Source organism: Megalopta genalis, chromosome 9, assembly GCF_051020955.1.
Source record: "Megalopta genalis isolate 19385.01 chromosome 9, iyMegGena1_principal, whole genome shotgun sequence".
NCBI classification, from domain to species: domain Eukaryota; kingdom Metazoa; phylum Arthropoda; class Insecta; order Hymenoptera; family Halictidae; genus Megalopta; species Megalopta genalis.
In genome coordinates, this window is record NC_135021.1 from 19,792,341 (window position 1) to 19,816,854 (window position 24,514).

Sequence of the window (24,514 nt, forward strand, 5' to 3'; positions counted from 1 at the left end):
AGAATAACTACTTCGAGTTCCCGGCACTTCGCTCGATCCTGTAATTTTCAAATCACGTAACAATGGCGGCCGTGAAACGATCCGTGGCACAGCGATCGAACGTGTCCGTTGTCCTTTCGAGGATTCAAAACGCGCATTATTCTCACGTGACCGATCACTATAGTTCCATATTCCCTGAATAATGCGACGCGTACAGACGACGAAGTTGCGCCCATCATCGGACAGGTAGCGTCGCGAAATACCGCGGCAGCCTTTCGATCTTAAAGCTCGTTCGATCGCGTTCTCTGTTATCTGGAGAATATCAAGGATGTTGCGCAACAATGGACGCCGCGAGACAAAGACGTCCGTACGTGCGGAGGAGGGATCGGTATCGACAGAATGGACCGGCGGCGGATCTACGACGAGTCTCTCGGTCTCGAGCACTCGATCTAGAACGAACGTGCGAGCCACGAAACGTCGAGGGGTTTGCGGGGCTGGAAAGAGGAGAGCAGAGGGACGTACGTTTGATTCCGTGCGACGATGCAATACATCTCTCTCCTCGGTTTACCGGTGGCCCGGCGAGACGGAAGTGTATCGTGCCCGGCGAAGCGGGCACATCCGGTTCACAAGATTAATTGCCAATAAACCTCCATTACAGGGACCTCTTCCCGTACCGTCACTCTTCTCATGGCCCGCCGTCATTCCCGGGCTAGCTACTTCCTACCGCGGCCTAGCAGAACCTCGCGTGACTTTTCATCGTCCGGATTTTCATTACGAATTTTACGCGGCGAGATGTCCGATCAGGAGGGCTTTAGAGGCATCCTTTATCATTGGCGGCGCTTTCTTGTCCTGAAAATATATCGATGTTCTCAGGAATTTGTTCTTTCCTCATCCGCTGATCTTCCGACGCGGGACCTGGGTTTATTTTGACCCAGAGTTACCCGATTATTTGGCCAGAGAGTTCGCGCGTTTTTAACAAGTAAATGCGAAGCAATTTGTTTACGTGAAATATAACCTCCGCCCTTCTTTTACCGAACTTCATAATCCCCCGTTTATAAAAACCCCTCACTTTCCTATAGAAAAACTCCGGGTGCCGCTTAATGGTTTCTTCTGATTCCAAATCCTGTCCATTAGGGGAATTTTGTAGGGAACGAAACAGATGGAAGCCCGTAGGGGCGAGGTCCTGTCGCACGGAGGATAAAACAGGACATCCCAGCCCAACTGACCTGTAGTTTCGGTTGCCTTTGAAAGGATGTGTGTCGTCGTGATCCTGGCATTGTCGTGCTGGAAAACGACTCCTTTTATAAATGATCAATTCTAAGCTTGATCCTTTGATTATATGTATCGTTCTGTATTGTTATAATACAATAAACATTAGTCACGTTAAAGGTAGTCCTAGCGTTAAAAGTGAATTTTGATGCCGACGTATTCGGTGCCTGTCGAATACAAGATGATTGAAAGTACAATCATTACGATTTTTGTTAGCTCTGTAAATCTCTCAGCGTATATTTAATAAGTCACTGTGATTGTTATTATATAATTACTTTGAAGAATTTCTATGGTTCAGCACTCTAAGGATCTGATTCTTTATGCTGTGCTATATAGAATAGTTGACGAGCGCTCCACAAGTAGCATCCACGTCCCTCCTTTGTTCGAACGGTGTTTGCTCGCGTTAGTTGTACCGACTGCGGATGTATTAAATTTAATGATGCTATTCCCGATGGATGTTCAGGGATACGGAAGAGAGGATCCTGTTGGGAATCCATAGAGAAATTTTATTGGAACATTCATTATTTGAATCTCCGTTATGCAACTGTCTCGCTGCGGGAATACAAAATTGGCATCCGCGGAGCAGGGAAAAGTGAAATCGTGAGGAATCTTTCGAGCATAGTATTCTGTATTTGCTGTGCAGCTGTTATTTGCTTAGAATATTTCGAGATCGTACGGACCCTTTGACTTCGATAAAGTCCGCGACTTCAAAACTCTCCGAAAAAATGGCAACGAATTATGTGTATCGACCTCGTTTCTTCGAACGACCAGAACCGTTCCTTCGAGATCCCCGGCAAATCTCGTAGAAAAAACGTCTGTTACACGATACTCTATGCTTTAGCCGCGTTCATCAATTTCCATTTGTTCCGGGGACGAAGATCATTCGGTCGTATTACAATTAGAAATATAATCCGTCTCGTCCCTTGCGAATTCTTCTCGGTATTTCTCGCAGAGAAACGCTCGGTCTCGCTCGGGCCGATGAACATCTTTTGTTCCAGCATTTTTTCTTCTGCAAGAATTTCATTAACTTCTTCCTCCTGCCAGGAACGGCTCGGAGTGGGCTCAGATTCTAGCTGATAAAAAAACATACTCGTCACAGAACGTTTCGTATATCAATCGTCGTGGTACCGTTGTAACAAGTAAATTTTTCATTTCCAAATTCAAACTGTTTTACATCGCAAGAGAAAATTCCGTTAAGGTTTCCATCCTTCGCGAAAATTCAAGTAAATTGTTTACTTTACATTGCTTTAATTCAATAATTAGATGCTGACGTGCACTTTTCTTGTATCGGTACGTTCTTATATATTTTTTGCACCATGTATTAGAGAGAACTCCTGAACCATTTTATATATGATATATACGTACAACTAAAAACGTTATCTCAGCGAAGCATCGGTATAAGGATTACGCGTTGTAGATTGAAACTTTGAAGGTGATTACCTCGAATTTCAGACGATGAAATTCTTGAAAATTTTAACAGGACCTAGATGACACTTATATTAACATACCAGTAGAATCTGAAATTATGCTGGACAGAGGTGACCCGATGAGTCGAATAAACGTCGATATGGAAAAATCGAATTTTTCGCGAACGAACGAACGGTTAGATTTTAATTCCGGGTCACCGTGCGGTGCGGCGAGCAAAAGAACACGTCCCGATTTATGCAAATCCTCTCGAGAGACCTGGCCCGTCATCGCCGCGAACGCGAAAAAGGAAGAACGCCGTGGCACGTGACTAATTTGTCATTGAAAAACGAGGCGGCGCTCGCGTGTTTGGCCCGCGAGTACGGTATTATGCGCGTGATTAATCTCACTTCCAAGACTTCGGGGCGGATACTTAGAAATACGGGCTACTCGAATCGATCCCCGCGTTATCTCGCGCCCCCGAGGCCGGCGATCCCGGAGAAATTGCCTTCGTACGAATTCAAAGGTATGCGCCGACCGAAGATCAAAGTCCTGACGTGCGGCGATAGAAAGGCGAACGGGGGCTGGGGGTGACTTATCACGCGAGCATCGATTAAAGTTTTCACTTCGCACCTCGTTTCGTGAATTGCCCCGCTCTCTGATCGATCCACACGAATGTCGGAAACTATCAACATCGACCTTATATCCTGCGCTACGTATTCCTGTGTCTAATTAACCGGCGATCACGCACACACCGAGGCCGAGCTGTTGTTCCTCGTTAGCCTGCAATCGAGCCGCCGGTTGTAGCGGTTTAAGCGAATCTTTTCATAAATCAAAATCCTTGAAACTTCGAGCTCGCAACCAGACATTCTTGCGATCATTTTATTTAGATTACGCGACTTCGAAACGTGACTCACGGAACTTCGAATATGCATTTTGAAATTGACTCTACGACCGCGAACATTTCTGATAAATTGCACCCTCGACGAAAAGTATTCGATCAAATTAATCAAGCGTCCGTTGTTGTAATTATTTGTATGTTTGTCGTGGCAACTATTTTTACAAAGACAAACGCAAAGTATAAAATAATAAATGTCGCGACTATATGCTAGATCGAATCAACAACGCCTACCATTCAGTGGGAAACAATGTAAGCAAGGTGCTGCAAAATTTACTTCGACTAGAGTTTTTTCGAGGTCGAAAGGAAAATTCGACGTTCAGGGAAGAAGCGCGCATTACTTTTCTGACTAATGTGTTCCGGCGGTTGGACGGTTAACCGCGATACTTCCGGAAGGCCGCTTTTAAACGCGCCGAACGCGGGCCGCGCCGTGCAAAGGTAAGAATAGTACTAGCGCGTGAATACTAATACAGGGATAATAACGCTTGATTACGTACGGTTATTGTGACGCTCGTCGTTCAAATTTCACGACTATAAAGCTCGAAGTGTGCCCGTTCGGTGGTAGGGGCGCGTGTCGGGCGTACCAAGGTATCCCGACCGCCGATTTGTATTCCAATTTCAAACAAATCCGGCCGAAAGCTACCTGTTAGAGCTTCTCCCAGGCGTTCCGGCGAGCCGCCGAGCGTATTCTTGCTCCCCGAATGGCAATCGAGTTTAACGGCCGCTTAGATAAGAAGGAACCATACGCAAATATACTCCGGTACTTTAAAGGAAAGCGCGAGACACCGCACAGAACCGCGAACGAACGAACGAACGAACGAGTATCGATTCTTGCTCGTTCTCGTTCCCGTTCCCGTTCCCGTTCCTCCCTTTTGTTCCGCGGCCACCATCAAGTTTGCGTACCGTATTACGCATTGTGCGCTCTAATGGCAAAAGTTCCGGCGAGCTTCCGCCGGTTCTGTCCTCGCGTATAACGTTACAGTTAAAGTGGATTAACAATTTCGCGTCGGAACAGTAATTGCCAAACTAATTTCAATGCGTCACGACGCAGCCGAACTTCGACCGTAATTGCTTGATTCCAGTTCCCGCGGCGGTTAAGATTTTTGATGGTGAATTATGGTCGCCCGAGTTGGCCGATGTTTTATACGGTAGGAACGTCGTTATTGTGCTTTCGGTGCGGCACTTGACCTTTGAAGTTTTGCTACAGCGCGCAGAGTGCCGCCTTTCCCCAAAAAACGCGATGAAAACACAATTTTCGTAGCGTCGTACGGGGGGTGACAATGTCGCGTGAAACGAAGTTCAATATTGTGGCACGCGGCGTGCCGGCGACGCGTGTTTAGGGACCATTAATTGTATTACTAACATTCAAAATATATTACGTTATTATTTACATAGCGTATTTTCGACGATATCTAACATTCAGTTTTAAGACGAGTCGCAAGGCTGGAATAATCTTCCGAAATTGTCCACTTTTGTGTAGAATCTAAGCGCCAATTAGGGAGAATTTACCGCATTTCGATTTAGAATTAAACTAAGTCGTGCAGACTAAGAACATGCAGACGCAAGAGCAACGATCGACCGGGATTTTCGGATCGATCACTAGCTGAAACATGAATTATGCATTCGGTGAACATCGTCGATGACGGCGCTACGGTGGTCCGACGACGGGAAGATCCCCGCGATGACGATCGAGAACGGACGCGATCGTAACGCGCGAGATAAATGATCCGTTGCTGGCCCCGTCGAGTCCTGACGGGAAAATTAAATTTTCCTGTCGTCGCAAGAAAGACTTTATCAAATTAAATCTTCGCCGGCGCGTCGCGACGGCACAATTCAAGCGCCGAGTAAATTAAATCGTCGGGACGCGTGTCGCATAGTCCGGTTTTTTGTTTCGCTTTTACGACCGGGCATTGAAATATTTGCTCTAGAATGCAAATCGCATTTACCGGGCTATCTTGAGAATTTAAATTACGGCTTCATTTTGTTTGGACGGCCGCGATGACACCGAGCCATCCTTCCTCTCTGAAAATCGAGAAGTAAATGGCGCTTCAGTGCCGGCAACCCCGTTTGCATACTTAATTTATTTAGAACATTCGTTTGGACGGAGCAGATAAACCTGTATCGTGTTTATATCGACTTCGTACGAAAATAGGGCGGACCGTTTTCACGTTGAGTATCCGTGGTATTTTGCATACCTCTCCGATGTGCACGTATTGTCTGCTATTAGTAGACAGCGGACTTATACATGCACGAGTAAAACGAATAGGCGGCATTTCAAACAAGAAATACATTTCAGAAAATTCAATCAGACTGATACGTCACTCTCGACTTATTCCAATTACTGGACGAAGATAGACATTTTAAAATGGCTGTTATTTTACGAAACGGGTGCATAATATTTCTATTTCGCAAAAAGATTCGCAGTCCAGCTATTATTGCTTCGTGGCGCTCCGAGCTCTGTATTAATTTGTCTGGGGGGAATAAGAAATTTAATAAGGTAATTGTAACTTCTATATTTTAATTACATTCCATTGGGTCGGTATTTGCCATGCACTTGTTATTGAAACACCCGTTATGAATTTGTTCCATTATACGAACATCTGTTAATATATTGATTTTCTATATTGATCTCCACAAATTAAAACAGCAAGCATTCCATTATTTAATATATTATAAGTAAAGTAATTAAATATAAGGAAAGTATATCCTTTTGTGTAATAGTTGCAAATAAAAAGTTTGCTTACAATCTCATCCGTACTTATACATCTAATATATACAGATAATCGTCGTCATCCATTTATTATCTTATTATACATTGACTTTGAACGACATTGAATGACGTTCGTAACATAGACCGTTGCATTTACCTTGAAACACCCCATTAAAATATAAATAAAGATACGTGTAACGTATAATTCCATTTTATAAAAGCAGGGCTGACCTTTACATCTCCTTTACATCTCCTCGACCCTACATATTCTCTTTTAAATTTCCATAACCCTCGAAACTGACAATTTATTTTTAATACGAATCTCGCATATGTACATATGTATATGTTTACCTTGCGAAACGATGAGGGAGCATCGTTAAAGTTTCATGATTCGTGAAGTGTTTCATCCTGGGGAAAAAATTTGCAAAATTTTTGCTGCACAACTAGAAGTACTCTCTTCCCGTTCGCCTGAAATATGAAAATAGGCGTTTAATAAATGAATATCCGGTGTCCATCGCGGAGCGAGCGCTTCTTCTTCCGTCGTGTTCGCAATTTCTCTGCCATATTTGATTCATACGTCGCGCGAAACGAATGCAACAATACGCATCCGTTCCAAATAACGAATAAAAGCCTATAAATCCCAGTGTATTCGTCGTACGTTCGCGGCAATATCCGGTCGCGTACACGTTCTCGCAAAAAACCCGGCCACCTACACTCCTCTTTCTCCCCTTCGCCCTGCCACCACACCCCCGCACATGTCAGGCCGGAATTGTAAAACGGTCGCCGCGCCAAGGAAAATCCAGCTCTTTCACGTAACAGTACGTGCGCTTCGGTTGATATATACTTCGAATTATTATTTTGACGTTTCGGGTCAGCCTTTCTTCCTACATCTCGAGCCTGCGCTTCTTAAGCCACCGGGGCCATTAATCATGTCAGCAAAATAAAAGTGTAGCCAGGTCGCCGAGAAAAATGATACGGGGGAAAAGAGATCGCCGACGCTCCGCGCCGCGCCGCGCCGCGCCGCGCCGAGTGGAATACATTATTATCATTGGTTTTTGCAACGTGAGCCGGTTACGCTATTTTCGCCGGTGGACATTAATTAGCAACCCGGCGCAACGTAATGTGTCATATCGTGCCGGCTGCTTCAGCGAAAACACGCTGTTGGATCGCCCTACTAAAAGAAATTGCTAAACAACATGTACGGTGCTACGTGCAAATGCACGTTTATTTGCGCGACCCGACGCGAACGCGTGATTTTTGGTCCCGCAGCTTAAAACGTGTACGTCGTGAACAAATGACGTTAATGTGCGGATAGTTTTACGAAGGTCAATTTGTATTTCTTATTTAACGCTCGCCGCGCGCGCGAGGAAGCGTCATTTGCATTATCCTACTCGTGAACTCTGGGCCTGGCAACGGTAAAAGATAGCTTTGCATGACCCTGTATGGGATGACCCCGAAAACAAAACATCGTCCGAGGAGGACGAATAATCTTTATTCAAGAAAGACAATGATCTTCTTTATAGAATTAATTTTAATTAATGTACTCTCGAAACTCAAATATCTTCGTTTTAATTCACCTTTTGCACCACTTTTTTCCCCCTTGTATACTGTTCAAGAAAGGATGCTGTGTCTAGATGATTAAATTAGGCTACAATTAACACACAATTCTCGAGAAGTAACGAGATCAGTTTTAGAATAGTTATTACGTTTTAAAAGGTGTACGAACACTTTTCTGGGCTACTGTACGTCCGGCCGTTTGCGACTAAGGCTTATAACAAATCCTGCCATTGAGATAAACGATCGAGAACTACGAAAAACTACGCTGCATTGTCTTAAGAATTCAAAGAGGAAATGTAGAAAATAATTTTTGTACATGAATTAGAGAAATAAATTAGATAAATTAATAAATAACAAAACAACCAACAGATGTTAAACACTCGAATTCTCGTCAACAATCCACACAGTATTTGTGAGCCCTATACCGCGTCGCGACCAGTGTTTCGACGCTTATTTATTTCAGAACCGAATAAAAACGGCCGAATAAAACCAACACTAACGCGTTTATTCATGCACACGACCGATATCGTCAACCAGGGGCCGGCTGCATCGATCGGTTAACTTATTTATTTAGTCTGGTGCGTTACCTTCGCTTCAGAAAGGACAGGGTAGCAAATGCTACACAGGAGTGCTGATAAATACAAATAAAACTCGGGCTCGCAGCTTTCCCGGCGAAGGTGTGGACATAAAGATTTTAGAAGATGGTAACGTCGCGCCGTCGAGTTCCATATCGGTGCTGGCTTTAAATATTAATCCCTCCCTCCGGTGGAAAATAATCCGACCGTATTTTCCGTCGGCGTCGTACGCTGTCTGCTCCAAAAAATGTTTTTGCTCGCACGCGCGTGGAAGTTAACCAGAGTAAACAGCCGTTCTACTCTTTTAAAATCCTCGTGCGATGCCGCGCGAGCCTCGCTTACGCGCCATTGTACGTAATATATGGCGGTGCGGTTTGGCAGGAGGTCGAGAATGTAATATCTGAAGAACAGACGTATTGTTAAAGCGTTTCGTAGAGCCGCTCCTCTCTGATACTCGGCACATTGTAGAATAATGCGAAGAAAGTCGGCGGTCTGAGTCGAGGGAAAAAGAAAACGAAGTTTTTATAGTTGTTGGCGATCGGTAACTGTAAAAATAATCCGCAAGGCTCGAATAATCGAATCCCCTCTTCCCAAATTGTCCATTTTTCTGCGCAATCTGAGCGCGAATTAGAGAGAAATTACTGTACACCCTTGCTTCGCGGGCTAAATATCAAGAAAATAATTATAAAGGGAATCTCTCAACGATCGAACGCTGAATGATTAAAAATATAGAACAAAAATAGTACATTACAAGATTGTAGATAACTATATTCTGTTTTTTTCTCATTTAAACAGAATTTCGATAAAACGCATTTTTTTAGAAATTCATTGCAAAAGTTGAAAACATATGTTCGTCAAAATTAAACCTCCGACGGCATTTTTTCCCATTATCTGGTCGAAATAAACTTTCACAGGAATTAATATTTTCCCATCAGATGCACACAGCCATGTTGAGAGATGAATGTCTTAATGTACAGGTTCCTTTGTTACCTTTGAGACGCATCGGCTGCCAGTAAAACAATGCAAGGAAACGAACGTTTGCTCGACTAGAGCCCCGATGATTTTCATTCAAGTTATACGATCGTTTATTTATATATCAGAAAACTTAAACGTGCTTCCCTTCTGTTTCTTCGCAGATGGCTCCTTTGTATTTGACAACGCGCGTCTTGCCAAACGAAATATTGTTTGTCTCATTAGTTTCGTTTTAAGGACATCTCATTACAGAGGGCACATCAGAAATACACGAGAGAGATTCTAAAAACTTTTAATGGGATGGTTGCACGGTGTGCGACGAAAGAAACGGAGTTTTTGATCAGGTGTATTCAACATGACGAGGGTAGTCTTTATATAACATTCTACAATATTGAAAATGCATCGATCTTCTCTTCGCGATCGTATGAAAACAAGTTTAATGCTATGTTCAGGTAGAGCTAAAGGTAACTATTTTATATTACGTGATAAAAATAACAAAAATATATATCTATTCAGATTTTTAGCGATTTTTATCATTATATATCTCTTATGATCTCGATAAAAATGTTGAACTCGAAATTGGACCTAATAAAGTCAGTATAAAAAAATTGGAATGACACGTACGAATGAAAATATTTCTGCGCTACAGGACTAATCTTACGGCAGCGGTATAGATGAAAGATTAACAGGTGCGTATAGTGCTTGAAATCAAGGGGTTCCGTGTCTCTGGAAGCGTGGCTCAAAAGGGCAAACACAAGACACATTGTTTCAGGCCAAGCTCGGATCAGTTTACCGTGACGGAAGCGGAGTAGGAAGGTCATCTTTACTCAGTGGGAAGTCGAGTATACCGCAATGCAGTTCGCGATGCCACGTATCCCATGTACCGTGTCCCATATCCTACGTCTGAAGCGTCGTTGCAGCTATGCACATAATGGCACCGCTGCGTACTGTCGTTCCTGTCGAGGAACTCGTTGTAAAAGCGGTCGACCGGCACCATGTGGTAACTTTCAACCACAGGGAACGAGATGTCTTCCGCGTGGAAACGACGACGCACTGGGGACGAATCGATCTACAACGAAGAATTGTGTTTGCTTAAACGATGTACAGGAGACAGGACTATTTTTTGCACCCATGCGCTGCGCACGGATCCCTTGTCCCTAGAAAATTAATTGGAATCGACGCGATTTCAAAATTCAGCAAATCGGTGCCTGAAATTATTTCGGTCAAGTGTTAGTGTATGAATACGTTATTTTTAATTTTAATTGGAAACGTGCGAATTTTTCTATTGTTTCTTGTTTATCTTTAATCTTGCAACGTCCACACGTGGGTAACAGCAACAATTTTAAATTTTCGGTCTTGTTTATTACATTCATTGGATCGAAAAGTTCTGTTATTGTCGTTACACTTGACATATTATCCAGATTCCTATAATATTTCAATATTTTTCTGTCAATATTTTCTATCAGAAGTTGTTACGATGAAATTCATTGTAATATTATTTGTATATTTTTATTTCCTTTTGCGTATATGTACGTGTAAGAATTAAAATAATTGATGAAACCATACAAATAAAAAATCTTTACATCTCGGAAGGACACTTTCGCGATAATCGTTAGGATTTCGAAAGCACGTTAAAAAACACACACGCAGAAACTGTACGCTATTGTGTGAAAATACTGATAATGCCGACGCGAACATGGAAAAATGCGTACGCCATGGAGTCTTCGAGTGCAGAATTTATTCTAATAATGCAACGAAAATTATCCGCGCCTCTGCGCCGTAAATATGTCGGTCTCGTTGAAAAACAACGCGAAGTACATCGTTTGTAGAATGTTAATAAACCCAAGTGCGGTTCTTTTGAAACAAATTCGGCGGCATTCTATTGTTCGAGTGGTGAACGCGTACACGCGAATATCTGGCTAAAGCGAGAAATCTGGCACGTTGCTCTTCACGTGCGCGGAGAGCTATGCGACTAGAAACAATGCCACTTTGAACTAGCTATATTTATATTTTCCAGGTTTGCAGCACTTTTGTCGCGCTCCTTCGTTAACGTTGGATAATTATGTCCACCTGAATTCCGTCTATGACGTTGGGTGTAATGCGCGAATTACAAGCCGCTGTTGTTCATTCCAAAATGTAATTAGAACACACTGTTGAATATTCTAGAGACAAGGAAACACATTCGCGTCAATTTTAATGAAATGTGTGACAATAACAATGTGTAAATTTTTTGGAATTTTATGGAAAATATTTTTCCCAATGGTCTATAAAAGTAATACAAATTATGGTTAGGCTTATTATGCAATATTAGGCTTATTATATTATTATATTAGACTTATTATGCCAACTTATAAATACATAGGTTTCTTATAACAAAATGTTAACTAAAATAATACAAAATGATGTGCTAATTATGATATTCTGCGAAGCAATTTCATTTGGTTGTAAAGCAAAGATGAACATTGCACATAGCACATATATTATGCGTCCTATAGCACAATTTGCACATTTTTTCCGTTTTGTGCATGTTGTGTGCTGGCAAATTGCGTTTCGTACGAAAAATAACCAATAATTAAATACGACGATGGCGAATTTTAAATGTTTCCCTTAGTCGTGAAGGGGTTAAAAAATAAAACAATGAACAAGTTCAATGTATCTTATCCGATAAATATTAGGCGAATTATGTCCGAAAACAAGCCAAAGGCGGAGCAATTGGTCAGCCCGCAGTAACCGGCTCCGCTACCCACCACCACACAATAAGGCGATGTCCTCGTTATACTCGCGAGACTGCAGAAACTAGGCACTTTTAGCGGTCGGTATGACAGTCGATTGGCAAAACTGTGTACACATTTGCCATTCGAACGAACGCCCTCCACTGGCCAAACAGCTTGGGGCCTAGGCAAGCACGCCTAGCCGTGATCTATCTCAAAACACAACCGTCAGTTTCCGATTCCCTGGTCAGCCGAACCATTGAATGGGAATAGTTCCGCCCCGGTGCCGCAGCCACCGCCGAGAACAATTAGAGAAGATCATGCGGGATCCCGTGTTAACGCTCCTAGCAGCGGATCTAATATTTAACAGCGCGTTACGCGGCCGCGGCGGGCGACGTGTGTGCCGGTTTGTTCGACAAACAATAGACTTGCCGAGTAAGCGGCCGCTGGGTGCGACGCGACGGTGCTCCGATGCCGTCCTCCTCGAAGATGGCTGAGGTGGTTTGCTGCGAGATGCGCGGGTATTATATCGGCGGCCGATTATATCGGTAGACGCTGATAGGGAGTAAATGGAAGCCCGGCGTCAGCATTCGAGGGTGGCTCTCGAACGGCGTCGCGCGCGTCGTTCGACCTCTTCAGCGACGCCCGCCACGCTCTGCTGCTTCGAACAATGCCGGTCGCGGGTACTCGCTTCACCCGCGAAGTATCATCGTCCAATTTACGCGGGGGCACCTGAGAAACACGCTGCGGGAGACGGGGGGGGGGGGCGAGAGCGAAGAGAAAGAAGCGCCGGCGGAAGGAAAACTGTCAACGCCGACAAAGGCGGATGAAAGGGAGCCGCTGATAAGTGACTTCGATTCGTGCGTGTACAACGGAGCTCGCGAATCACCGGAAGCCCCGATATCGATGATAATTTCTCGAGTGGAACGAAGGGCCGCGGGTATTCAATCCGCTCGCGCGTTAAGGACACTTACAGCCTTACTTGAAATCGACTCGGTTTCGCCACGAGTATCCCGCTTCGTACGAAGACCCGTTGCTTTGGATACTCGATACACGGGTCGCTCCATTGGTGAACATTGGCAGCTTTTAGCCGTGACCGATGGGTGATCCCAGTTTGCAATCCATCGCGCTCGTATACAGTTTATACCGGTTATTCCACGGTTATTCCTTTTAGGTGGGCGATAACAAATGCCAAAACGCAGCTTTAAGATATTCGCTATTATATATATAATTCATATCATAATATCATATATATAATTATATACCATATAATATTATATTATATTATTATATTCGTATAAATCGAACAGTAATCCCCGATTTCTATTTAGCGTTAAGTAAGTGCTAGAATATAGCGCCACTGACAGGAATATCAACGTCATTGGCTCGTGTTAACAGAAAATAATATATGCTTCGTAACGATTTGCCCGAAACGAAACGAAACGAAACGAATACTGTCCTTTCTGCGTGAAAGGTAACAAAATCCGACATTTGGCTCACGCAACGCGTCTGCATCCGACGCGTCTGATCGGCCATTTCAATGACACCTGATTGACGGTTTCGGGGAGTAATAAGCGGCGCGTGCTACGAGCACGGGTCGCAGTCACAAGTGCCGCAGAGAAATTCGATTATTCGACAGGAATTTCGCGGACTTTCGATAAAAGGAATTTTTTGCATGAATTTTTTTGCGCGCCGTGTATCGACGGTATTAACGAGCGACTCGTGTCCTTTGCTTTCAGGTTATTGACATTTTGTTATCTGGCCGCGCTGAATTGCTGGCTGCTGCTCTGCCCGGCGACGCTATCCCACGACTGGCAAATGGGATCGGTTCCTTTGGTGGCTTCGTTGGCTGACACCAGGAACATGGCCACCTGCCTGTTTTTCGGCGGCTGCCTCATACTCACGTACAAAGCCTTCACGGATTTCGAGGTGAGAGCACGCGAATCACGAATCAATTACGGTGGAACATCGTCGGTTAGCCGGATTCGTGAAAGAAACACGAATGCGCGGACAATAGGCTCGGTTACTTTCAGGTACCAAAAGTAATAAAAACGTGTTTATTATTCAAGTTGAAACTGTTGTTCAAGGAACCATATAATTAGAAGATAAAACATTTCATTTATTGTAGAAAAATATAATTGCAATTAAATGAGAATTTGTTTCGTTGCCAATAATTATTATTGATCACGGAAATTTGATTTCGGTCCATAGCGGTGTAGTAGTAGTTACATAGTAGAATGTTTGATATCTAATCGATAGTGCAAATTCCAATAATTTAACTGTTTCTATAAAATTTCTTATACAATTATTTTTGCATAAAAAACTAATTTATGCTACGATGCTGTATCTTGATACGTTAAAGTTTATCGGCCCATAATTTTCAAATTTTTTAAAATATTGGTAAATATTAAATAGATAATATTAAATTTATCACTGTCAATTAGTCATTGTTGAATGTAACGAATGTTCACCTATATATAATATGATAGCAAAGATAATTTACTTTTTAAGAATCTACGTTCCAGTTTCAAACGTTATCTCGCAGAAAACGTGAGTCTCTTTTTACTCTTCGCGAACAGTTTAATCCAACGTGGTGCGCACAGTTAATGTTAGATGATCCCATATTTCATGATATAATGCGGAACGTTTCGCGCAAAGAAGAATGTTCGCAGTCGTTGCTTACTTGTAGTTTCTTATCAACAGTGTCTAGAAGAAGGCAAAGAAACTTGACCTGGAACGTGACCAAAAGTCTCAAGTTCAAGACAAATGTTACAGCCACTTCCCTTCGCAGATCTTAAAATCGTTTAAGAACTTGCGAGACTTTATCTTTTTATCCCATACGCTATTTCGCCAAATTCTCCACAACATTACCGAAATATATTCAGAGCTATCTACAGGTCAAGAGCATAAGGGGAGGAACTAACTAACGCGCGTCAACTTGGAAGTTCTTCGAAGTCAATACTGCTCAATTTATCGTGTTAGACATCAAAGGGACTTCGTAGCAAGTTTAACATAGCACATTTTCGAAATAATTACAGAAGACTGATCGCACAGAAATATTCAGTATTATTATTAACCCATATTAATATAAAGAGTTAGTTTCATGAAAATTTCAGACATAACCTGTTACGCGCGAATGTCACTGTTTTCTTTCAAGACAAAATAAAATTCTAGTCTTTCGATATTAACGTTAGGGCATTAAGATAAACGTAGACGTATAATAAATACAAATCTTTTCCGTATAACAAAGAGGTTCTAATCGTTCCAGTTGAAAAGAAAATCATGTGGCTAGGGGTTAAAATGAATATCTAAATTTGCCAACATCTCTATGCCGAATAGTCTGCGAGAAGCTAATCGGAACAAATTCATTCGTAACCTCTTCGTCGTGGGGCATTATTATCGCCAATCGATATCGTTTACTCGCGCTGACAGCGGGGTTAGGAATCTGGCGATGTCGGACACGAGCCGGCGGAACATGGTGAAGTTGAACGATCGGCCAGTTATCGTCCGCAAGAAGTCATTTCGCCGCTAAACGTTTCGACCACGAATGCTCGGAGCAACGAACCGCAAAGTTTCGCGCTGCTAGCTGCCGCAGGCGACGCAGTCGTCTATGATAAAGTTGTACTTGGTTCGAAAGTCATGAAGAAAGTTTCGCGTCGCAACTGCCGAGTCAACCGGCGCGACGGGCCACCTCCGGAACCCTCTGTCTTCCGGGTTATCTATCGGTAACGCGGCTGAACGTTCACCGTAATGACCTCTTTAAGGTTTACCGTCGCGTAACCGGTTGCTGGCCACTTTTCTCGAAGAAGCCCATATCCGTGGTTTCAATGTTCGCCCTGCTCTTTTTCCGGCCTCCTTCCGCGTCCCGTCGCTGCCTTCGTCGTGCTTGTTCACAGTGGAAATTAGACCCCAAGATCAAGCTACCACCCGCCGTCGTCTACGTTGATAGCAACGCGACGGAGCGGCCGTCTTTTTCTGGGACGAGGCCTCCTCCCTTGCCTTCTCTTTGCCTTGTCGCGATAATCTTTGTGCCTGACATCCGATTTCTGAGATGTTTCTGTAGTAGTGCTTCGTCGCCATTGTTCTCGATGCAGCATTGTCCGCATTCAGCGCGCGTCTTTGACACACTTTGGATGGAGGGCCAGGGTGGGAGGCAGCACCGAAAGCATTCCATGGCTGTTGAAGCTTCGCGATGGAAGTTTTAGAGACTGTTCTTACTTGATGCAGACTACAGGCGACCTTAAAGGTACTTCGGTAGCCTCTGAAAGACCAACTGTTCTCCGGTGACCCTTTGAAGGGACACCTAGGACCTCGAACAGCTTACAGTCCCCGAAGGGCTATTGTCCGTGAAGTAGAATTGGTCCTCGGTGGAATGGCTTAATCGGCCATGGATGAAGATCGAGAATGATTTAGCTGTTGATGAAACGTGGCGTCGGTGAATGCTACAGCATGTTATTGCCGTGATAATATATATGTCGGATATAACTATTTATAATAGTCGGAGTTACAGTGGTGTTATACCTATCGGATATATCTATAATAATTATATTATTATATTGTTATATATATTATATTATATTATATATATTCGAGAAAACACGATAAATACGCGTGTTGGTCAACGAAACGATGAAATATAATAGAAACGAAGTGGAGACATTAAAAAAAAAAAAAAATGAAACGTTCGTTTAATAAGAATGAAACAAATTGCGAGAAATTATGCAACTCATTATATTGCGCAGTAGTACACGAGCTCTGCATTATTTGCTACAGAATGAAACATTTACACGCGTATGTAATTTGTCAATAAGTGACTGCATTTTTCTATCGCGTACTTTTTTAATTCATTAATATTTGAAATGAACTGTCTTTTTTATAAACTGTCCGGACAAAGTATTATCAATAGTTCTAATTAATATTTCACTGGCGATTTTTAACAATTTTATTATATCAGAAAGTGAAATTGCTATGAACATTGTGAAAACAAGATTTAATTACTGACTTTATTCTTAGTATATATATATATCGTGTCAGCATCTGACACGAAACTATCCAAATTTTCGAGATTATTAATTTAGAATATTAACCCAAGTTAAAGCATGATAGTTTCAACGTCGACAATCCTATAAAGTCGTCAGAATTTCAGACTCGCGCAATATAGCCATCGCGACATACGTTTAATCTATTAAAAATAACTCGAGGAAACTTCGAACATAAATCGTAATACCAATACGAAGATGCTCGGGCGAGATGCACCGTGAACCGGTCCCCGGCCGAAGACGATTCGACCGACTTCTCGGTGCTCTTTGCTCCTGCATCGGTCGAAGCGACGCGTGTATCCGGTGGTTCGCTACTTTTTACATGTTCCCGAGCTCGTACGGACGAAAATATGGTCGCGAGGGCCATGAATAAATCGTGATTCACGACATCGTTCTTCGTAACTCCGCCCGAAGATATAGAAGATGAGAACTCCGCGCGTATTCCCGCGGTTCCTTTCTCTTCGGGATACGGTTTAAACGGCTTCAAAGGTATAGGAACAAAAGGTTCACTTTTATACCGGAGTTCCGCGGATGGTTTCGCGAACTTTCCGAAACTAGGTTGCAGTTTCTTTACGAATTTACGTCCGACATTCCTTCACGGGATCCGCCGCATGAATATTTTCCTTGGAAATGGAACGTAAGTCCGTTTATTTCAGCCCCCTGGACTTTTTTAATCAAAACTGCGATACGAATATTCGGAATTTCGAGGTACGAAGTGACCCGAATATTACTTCCCAGCCGGTTTATTTGCGACTCGGACCACGATCGAAACTCCCGATTAATATTACACAAGGTTGGAGGTTTAGAGGTTCCGAAACTCTATCGAAGTAGGGTTGTGGAGTCGGTTACTGTACGGTGATCGGTTGCTAGGCTTTTGGTTTCTTTTTTTCTATATAATCAATTCAATATTTATCTAATAAGACATTCTAAATTTCTATATCGTTGAATAAAACAATTTAATACGGCTTATTCGATAAATACGAAGCTAATTATGCCCGAAAACAAACCAAATACACAACTGGTCACCCCACGGTAACCGGCTACCCTATTTCAATAATTTTGGAATCTGAAAATTTATTATTTTTTATGTTGTTATATTAACTTAATTTCCGTTATGATGCAATTCAAAAGTTCATAATTTTTTACTTTGTTTTATTTGTTGTTTATCTTTATTCATTATGTATCGCCTCTGGTAACGTTGCGACGATGAAATAAATGTTTTCGTCCCTAATTCGAGTAGCATTTACATTTATTAAACGCGTCTACCATAAATTTCCCGAAAAGTGTAAGCGTCAATTTAAATATCGACGCAACTATGTCCTGTGAATTTTCTAGGCAAGTTCCAGCAAGCTATTTATCTTTACGACTGGTACGGATCTTGATTGCCTCAAATTACCGCTTCATTCGTTGGCATGCTTACTGCATGTTATTTCTCTTCGCGGACGGGTTCCAATCAGATTCCACTCGAGCGGAATTTTTTCTTTCAAAGATAATGCCCAGATGTCCGAATGCAGTTGATGCAATCGTTGCCAATTTAACTTCATTTTGTTCAATTCTCTCTTGGAAAATAATTTTTACTTATATCCATAATATTCAGGAAGATTGCGCGATTCACGTTTAGTTCTTCCGCTATTCGTTATCATTCGGTAACTTTTAGTGTTGGAAGTTACTTTTTGATCCAATTAGTTGGTTGATCCATTATACAGCATGTACTTGTCCCCATGAACATTAAATGCATCATTTTCATGGGAGAGCTCCGACACCGTTTTGTCGCCCTCTTGTCGTTCAACACTCGTCCCGGTAAGTACAGACGATGGCTTTTCATATTCTTGACAGGCACCGTTGCTATCAATCATACAGCTGCCTTCCCCCGATGAATCGGTTATATGTGACGTACTCAAAGCACCCTTTATAAATTCACCCTCCATTATCTCTACATATTTCTTCCTTGCCTCAGCAAAAATGTCCATTACGGTACCTGACAGCATTTTTGAATTTAACGACTTGTTCATCGACGATGTTCCATTATTTTCGACAGTCTGCAAATTTACATTTCCTTAGATCGAGACAATTTTAACCAGTTGCAATCTCGTTGAAAAATGTGTAAGTTACTGTAATTATGATGTACATGTTCGATTTTCATCATATTTTGTTTAAATATGACACTTTTATATGATATATAATTTAATAAAGAACATTAAAGTTTTAGTAAAGTATTAAATAAAAATAACCTTGTTATCCAGTCAGCTATTCTTGACAAATATACTGGTAATGGCGAAGTGGTGTAATAAATTAAACTGAACTGAATACTTTCTTGAAGTTTATGCAACCATTGGATTTTTCAAACTATCTTCGAAGTAACCAAAAATTTTGTTGGTGTATTACTGGCTATTACTAATTTATTGGTCAGTGGTGTACGCTATAATTTCATATTACAGATTTTCTAAATCTGATTACAAACATCTACTGTTAAACTTCCATCGACTGTCACGAGTGCATCAAATCCGACGTATAATCCAATTCGATATCCTTTATTCAAATTCCACGTTAATTATATCGGTCACTTCGAAAGAATTATATTCCCGTGTTACAATTTAATGAAGTATCTCGTATTTCCAAATTAATATAATTTATCGTGACGTGGCTTTTCCACGTGTCCTGCGAAATTTCATCGGAACCAATTAATAAAGCGCAGCGAACCAGTTAATAAAGAGCATTTCTTCAATTTTTGTATTTGGTTCGATCGGTTCGATCGATTCAGACGACTTCCCAGCGTGCCTCTGAATTCGCACACTCTATGATCGCGCGGTGAATGCTCGTACGTTCGTTTGGTTACCGTTAATGGCGCTCCCTATGGTTTGTTATCGAGCCAAGTAATGGGACGTGTCTCGCGGATCTTTTAGCTAAACGGCGTATAATTGGATTCGCATCTGCGCGCGAAGGGTGTGCCACGCCAGTTGTTTTGGTATTCAAAGTAGCTCGGATACTCGTAATAGACAGCACCTCAGACTCGTTGCCTCTGATTAATGGCGCCGCAGACAGTTCCCTATGCTCTCGGCTTCTTACAAATTATATGTTGCTAGTTCAGTCCCCGTTCCTCAGATTCGTGCCCCGCACCCCCTCGCATGCATCGTATCATCGAACCCATCGTGCACGTTTGTCCGCAATTTATTACTTTCCTCGAAATCCTCAACGCTGGCATCCTTCATCGCGTGCATTTGCCGCTTTCGCCGGTGACATCATTACTCTCAGTCACTATGATATTCACGCTTGGCCCCTTTTCGCAGTTTCCTGCGTATTTAAGCAATCTAGCCACGATTTGTCTTCGTCCGAAGATCTATCGCTCATTTAATAATTGGTAACGTTTAATCGGTTCGCCCGATCCACATTTCCAATGGCTTTTCGTGAATTCGTTTCGAAACTACAGCAATTTCTCCCCAAATCGCATTTTGTGCGCTGAAATTGCGCACAAAAATGGACGATTCAGGAAGAGGAGATACGATTATTCGAGCCTTGCGCCCCATTTGTATAGTTGTTGACAATCGGTACTTATAATGTTGCAGTTTAATGCATACATAGGTTTAGTACGGTTTGTTTACATTTAATAAGCACGTTATATATTGTAAATCTCGTATCTGTCTTATTTTTATGTACGATCACGTTCGTCAATCATGTATTTGTCGATAGATTCGACAACAGTTTTGAAACAGTTTCGACCTGTTTCGGCTGCATTCGCCCCAATTGAAATCGTCCACTTTGTTCCTTCTGCGTCCATAGATAACAGATTACCAATCATATTGGAACTCCTGCGTTCGAACAGACCATGCTCGGCTACACAATGTTCCGGCAATTCTTCTTCCGCCGTTTGATTAATTGCAGCACGTGATATATCAGCCTCCATTGAAATATCACTATTACCAAGAAAATTAAACTGCAATGCTTGAAACCATCTCGCGTCAGCCAGTTCCACCCAGGTAGAACACGAATGTTTATCCTTAATTGATAACTTGGATTCGCAACCAAAATCTATAACTGAAAACTTAAGTAATTATTAACATAGACTGGTTAGCGCGGTTTGGGAGTTCCAAATTCTTTGATCAAATATTTGTTTCATCCGATTCAGGTTCAACAAATGTACCAACGATTTAATTAATTTGATCAATGATTACGATTAACATTTCATTATTATATTAGTTATCTCCCCATCGTATTAGGTCATATATAGTGACATATAGTCTTGTGTTAGCGTGACAAACTTAACCCTTTGGAGTCTATCAGGATATACGTGTCCCACCTATGTATTTCGTGCGCCTATTAGGAGAAACGAATCCCATTTTCTTTACAATACACGAATATACATAACACATCAATAACATTTCTTGTCTCCAACGGGTTAAACTCAGTCGTATAGCACGTGCCAGAACCATAATTTGTTTCAGGAGAAACTAATATTTTCCACTTCTCATATCCGTTTCATATGTACTCGATGCCTCCTCAATGTTTATATTCTGTCCCACGTCGTCCCCTAATTAGGCTCCGGTTGCTTCCAATTATCCGGATGACTAAAAGGAATCCACCGAACTTCCATCGAGTCCATTTTCATGTTCTCCTATAACCGCAGTCTCCATCTGTCTCGACGTACCTATCGGAAGAGATAATACCAGCTCCCTCGTCGGACTTCATTTGACTTTCACTGGCATTTAATGGCTTCGTTACTTTCGATTCAGAGAAACGGTTCGCCCTTGCATTTTCACTGGAATATTCCTGATCGGATGCGCCAGGGAGCGCGTAATTTTTGCCCACAATTACGGGATCCGGTAAAGCACAGCCGGAAGCTAATCTATACGAATCCTCGGTGGAACACCGTATCTCGATTTTGTCCTGATTAGCACCACCTGTCGACGCGTCGTATCTTATAATCGCAGCTGCGCCAACGTGGATGTTTGCGGTAGATTGCACTTCGGATGTGTCAACTTCGCTTGACTGATGCGCCGTGTTTTCATCTCCTATTTTCGCGGCACGCGTTCCACCGGTTGTCATAGACGATTCCACGTTTTCCGTGGAATCAGCGCGGCTTCGAGCGCTGGCAGCGGCTGACACATTTAATGTCTGTTCGCTCGCTGGCGTGCCATCCATTCGCACATTATTTTTTAGTACTTGGCTCTCTGTATCCATCGAGTCGGCTGACGTTTGTCCCAGTCTCGATGCTTCCAATCGTTTTATAAACTTCATACACACAGTTCGCAAGACATCGGATCGGATAAGAAGATATTCGAAAATAAACTGTGCTTATCGGAATTGTTGGTGCTTCTTAACTATTAGAATGACCTGTTGAGTGAGTGAACGCTCAAGCTGAAAATTTATTAATGCGATGGTTCACAAATCGTTCTTTAATATCTCCTGAATTATATTAACGTAAGCGAGTTATTTTACTATCATACATACCTCAACACTATTTTAGCATTTTTTGTTGTTGATAGTTATAGCTGTTTATAAAAGTGTAATATAAGATGTAGAGAAAAATACATCAAACGAACGCTGCAAGTATAAAGTCGTTAAGACGACTGCTAATTAAACAAACGATACGTGCAACAAACTATAAGCAAAAACAATATGATATCTCCAAGATATCTGCGACCGTATAATAGAATTACTTTTATATGATACAGGAAATGTTCGTTCAGCTTCATTCATTGTCACGTAAAACGTATCATTCTTTTCTGGGCATTGTTACCTTCCCATATTTTATGTCCTGTGTTGAGTTACAAAGGTTCTTCCGGGGTCTTACCTTCTATTTTATTTTTTTGAAGAATTGGGACAGTTTATGAGGAAACCTTTCTGTCGACCCTTATCTCTCGTGTTTGACAAATGCTCCTGGTGGTACATTGCACCCCTACCGACTATAGCAGCCGATCCCTTGCGTTGTTTAGTTTTCTGCTTTCCAGATTTCTCTCATACGATTTTCTATCTTCTTTAGGATCGATCTATTTCTCATCCATTCTTTCGCATCGTATACATCGGTCGCCACGAATTAGCTCTATCATTTTCCAAAATTTAAACTCTATCTCTTCGGATGCTCATCTTCCATCAGTTTTTACTTCTAAGCTTTTATGGACACCGTAGGAGGTTTCAGAATATGAACATATCAGTTGAAACTCGCGTTAAAATGATTAAAGAGAGAATGCAATTTTTGTTTGGTTCTTGCCTTTTCCAATCGATGCAGACAATTTCTATTATTTTACATAAAGCAATGCAATCTAGTCGTCGCATCGAAACCCGGTAGGATTTGCGTGCTGTCTCCTGTATTTTCGCAAAACCTATATCGTTCTTTTTTCCATTCTCCGATGGAGTATTACGCCCCTCGCCCCCTGCCGGTTCTCTTTGCTTCCCTTCCGTGGCGCGTATTTCCTCCGTGGGCGCTGATTCCTCCTCGATACGTTCACGTTTCACGCGGCCATGTTTGTTCGCCTTGATGCGCGCGTGAATTGATGTTTCAGCTGCACCCGCATATTTATCGTATTTTTCATGAATATTTTCACCACTGTGCATCTCTTTGGATACATTGTACCGTGGAGAATTCACCGCCGGATTTACACAATCTTCGCAACGATCCTGACATTCCTTTGTCTTGCACACCTTTGCGTTGCCACGAGCACTGTCATTTATATTTTAATTACTTCCGGGGAAGTTTCTGTTACAAAGGTGATAGAAATTAATTTCTTGTCTATCGAAATCTGGCTGTTCTCATGCTTTTTCAATTTCATCGCTTTATGTATGCCCTGTTTGTTGAATCTTCTTTCATAAAAACTGGGTTTCCCGTATTTTACTTGTGAATTTTTATCAGAAAGTCGTTTGTAGTCCGTGTTTCGTATCTACGACGAGGACATCGACAGATTTCTTGTTATTGTTGAGACCATTGTAATTATTTATTCCGTCGCCATTTCTAAATAATTGGATCATCAAATGTATGTATCTATAAGTATCCGGAATATTACGCATATTGGATTAGTCAAAAGGCTTGCCACACATTTTAAGGTTTAAAGGCATACATGTCATTGCTTTCTTTATTTTTACAGCGATTCCAATTCCTTATGAAACAAAAAGACTAGTATATTACATGCTATATTATATAAATTTCCTTCATTATCTCCAATTACTCGTTTAAAACAGAAACTGCTTTTTCAAACTATATATACACTATTTTTAATTATTCTCTGTGAAATCTATTTTGCTATAACAGCCATAAACATACAATGGAACCTCCGTTATACGATCGCCCGTTATGTCAACGTTCTCTTATATGAACGCAATCTTATTTAAGCTTTCTATTATATGAACGCACTCTTATTCGAACGTTCTATATTATATGAATTGTATATTTTTTATTACAATACCGTACG

General features: G+C 41.9%; 1 protein-coding gene across 2 annotated transcripts in view; it reads left to right on the plus strand.

Moving 5' to 3' along the window:
* The window catches only part of LOC117224539 (protein O-mannosyl-transferase TMTC1), a 285,088-nt gene that overhangs the window by 205,157 nt on the left and 55,417 nt on the right, over positions 1–24,514 (plus strand). For both annotated transcript variants that reach the window (XR_013034148.1, XM_076524657.1), the window contains exon 7: positions 13,815–14,004. Coding sequence is in view for 1 of the 2 variants with exons in the window: in XM_076524657.1 (XP_076380772.1) it covers positions 13,815–14,004 (190 nt within the window). In the remaining variant the exon portion in view is untranslated. The remainder of the gene's footprint in view (positions 1–13,814; positions 14,005–24,514) is intronic.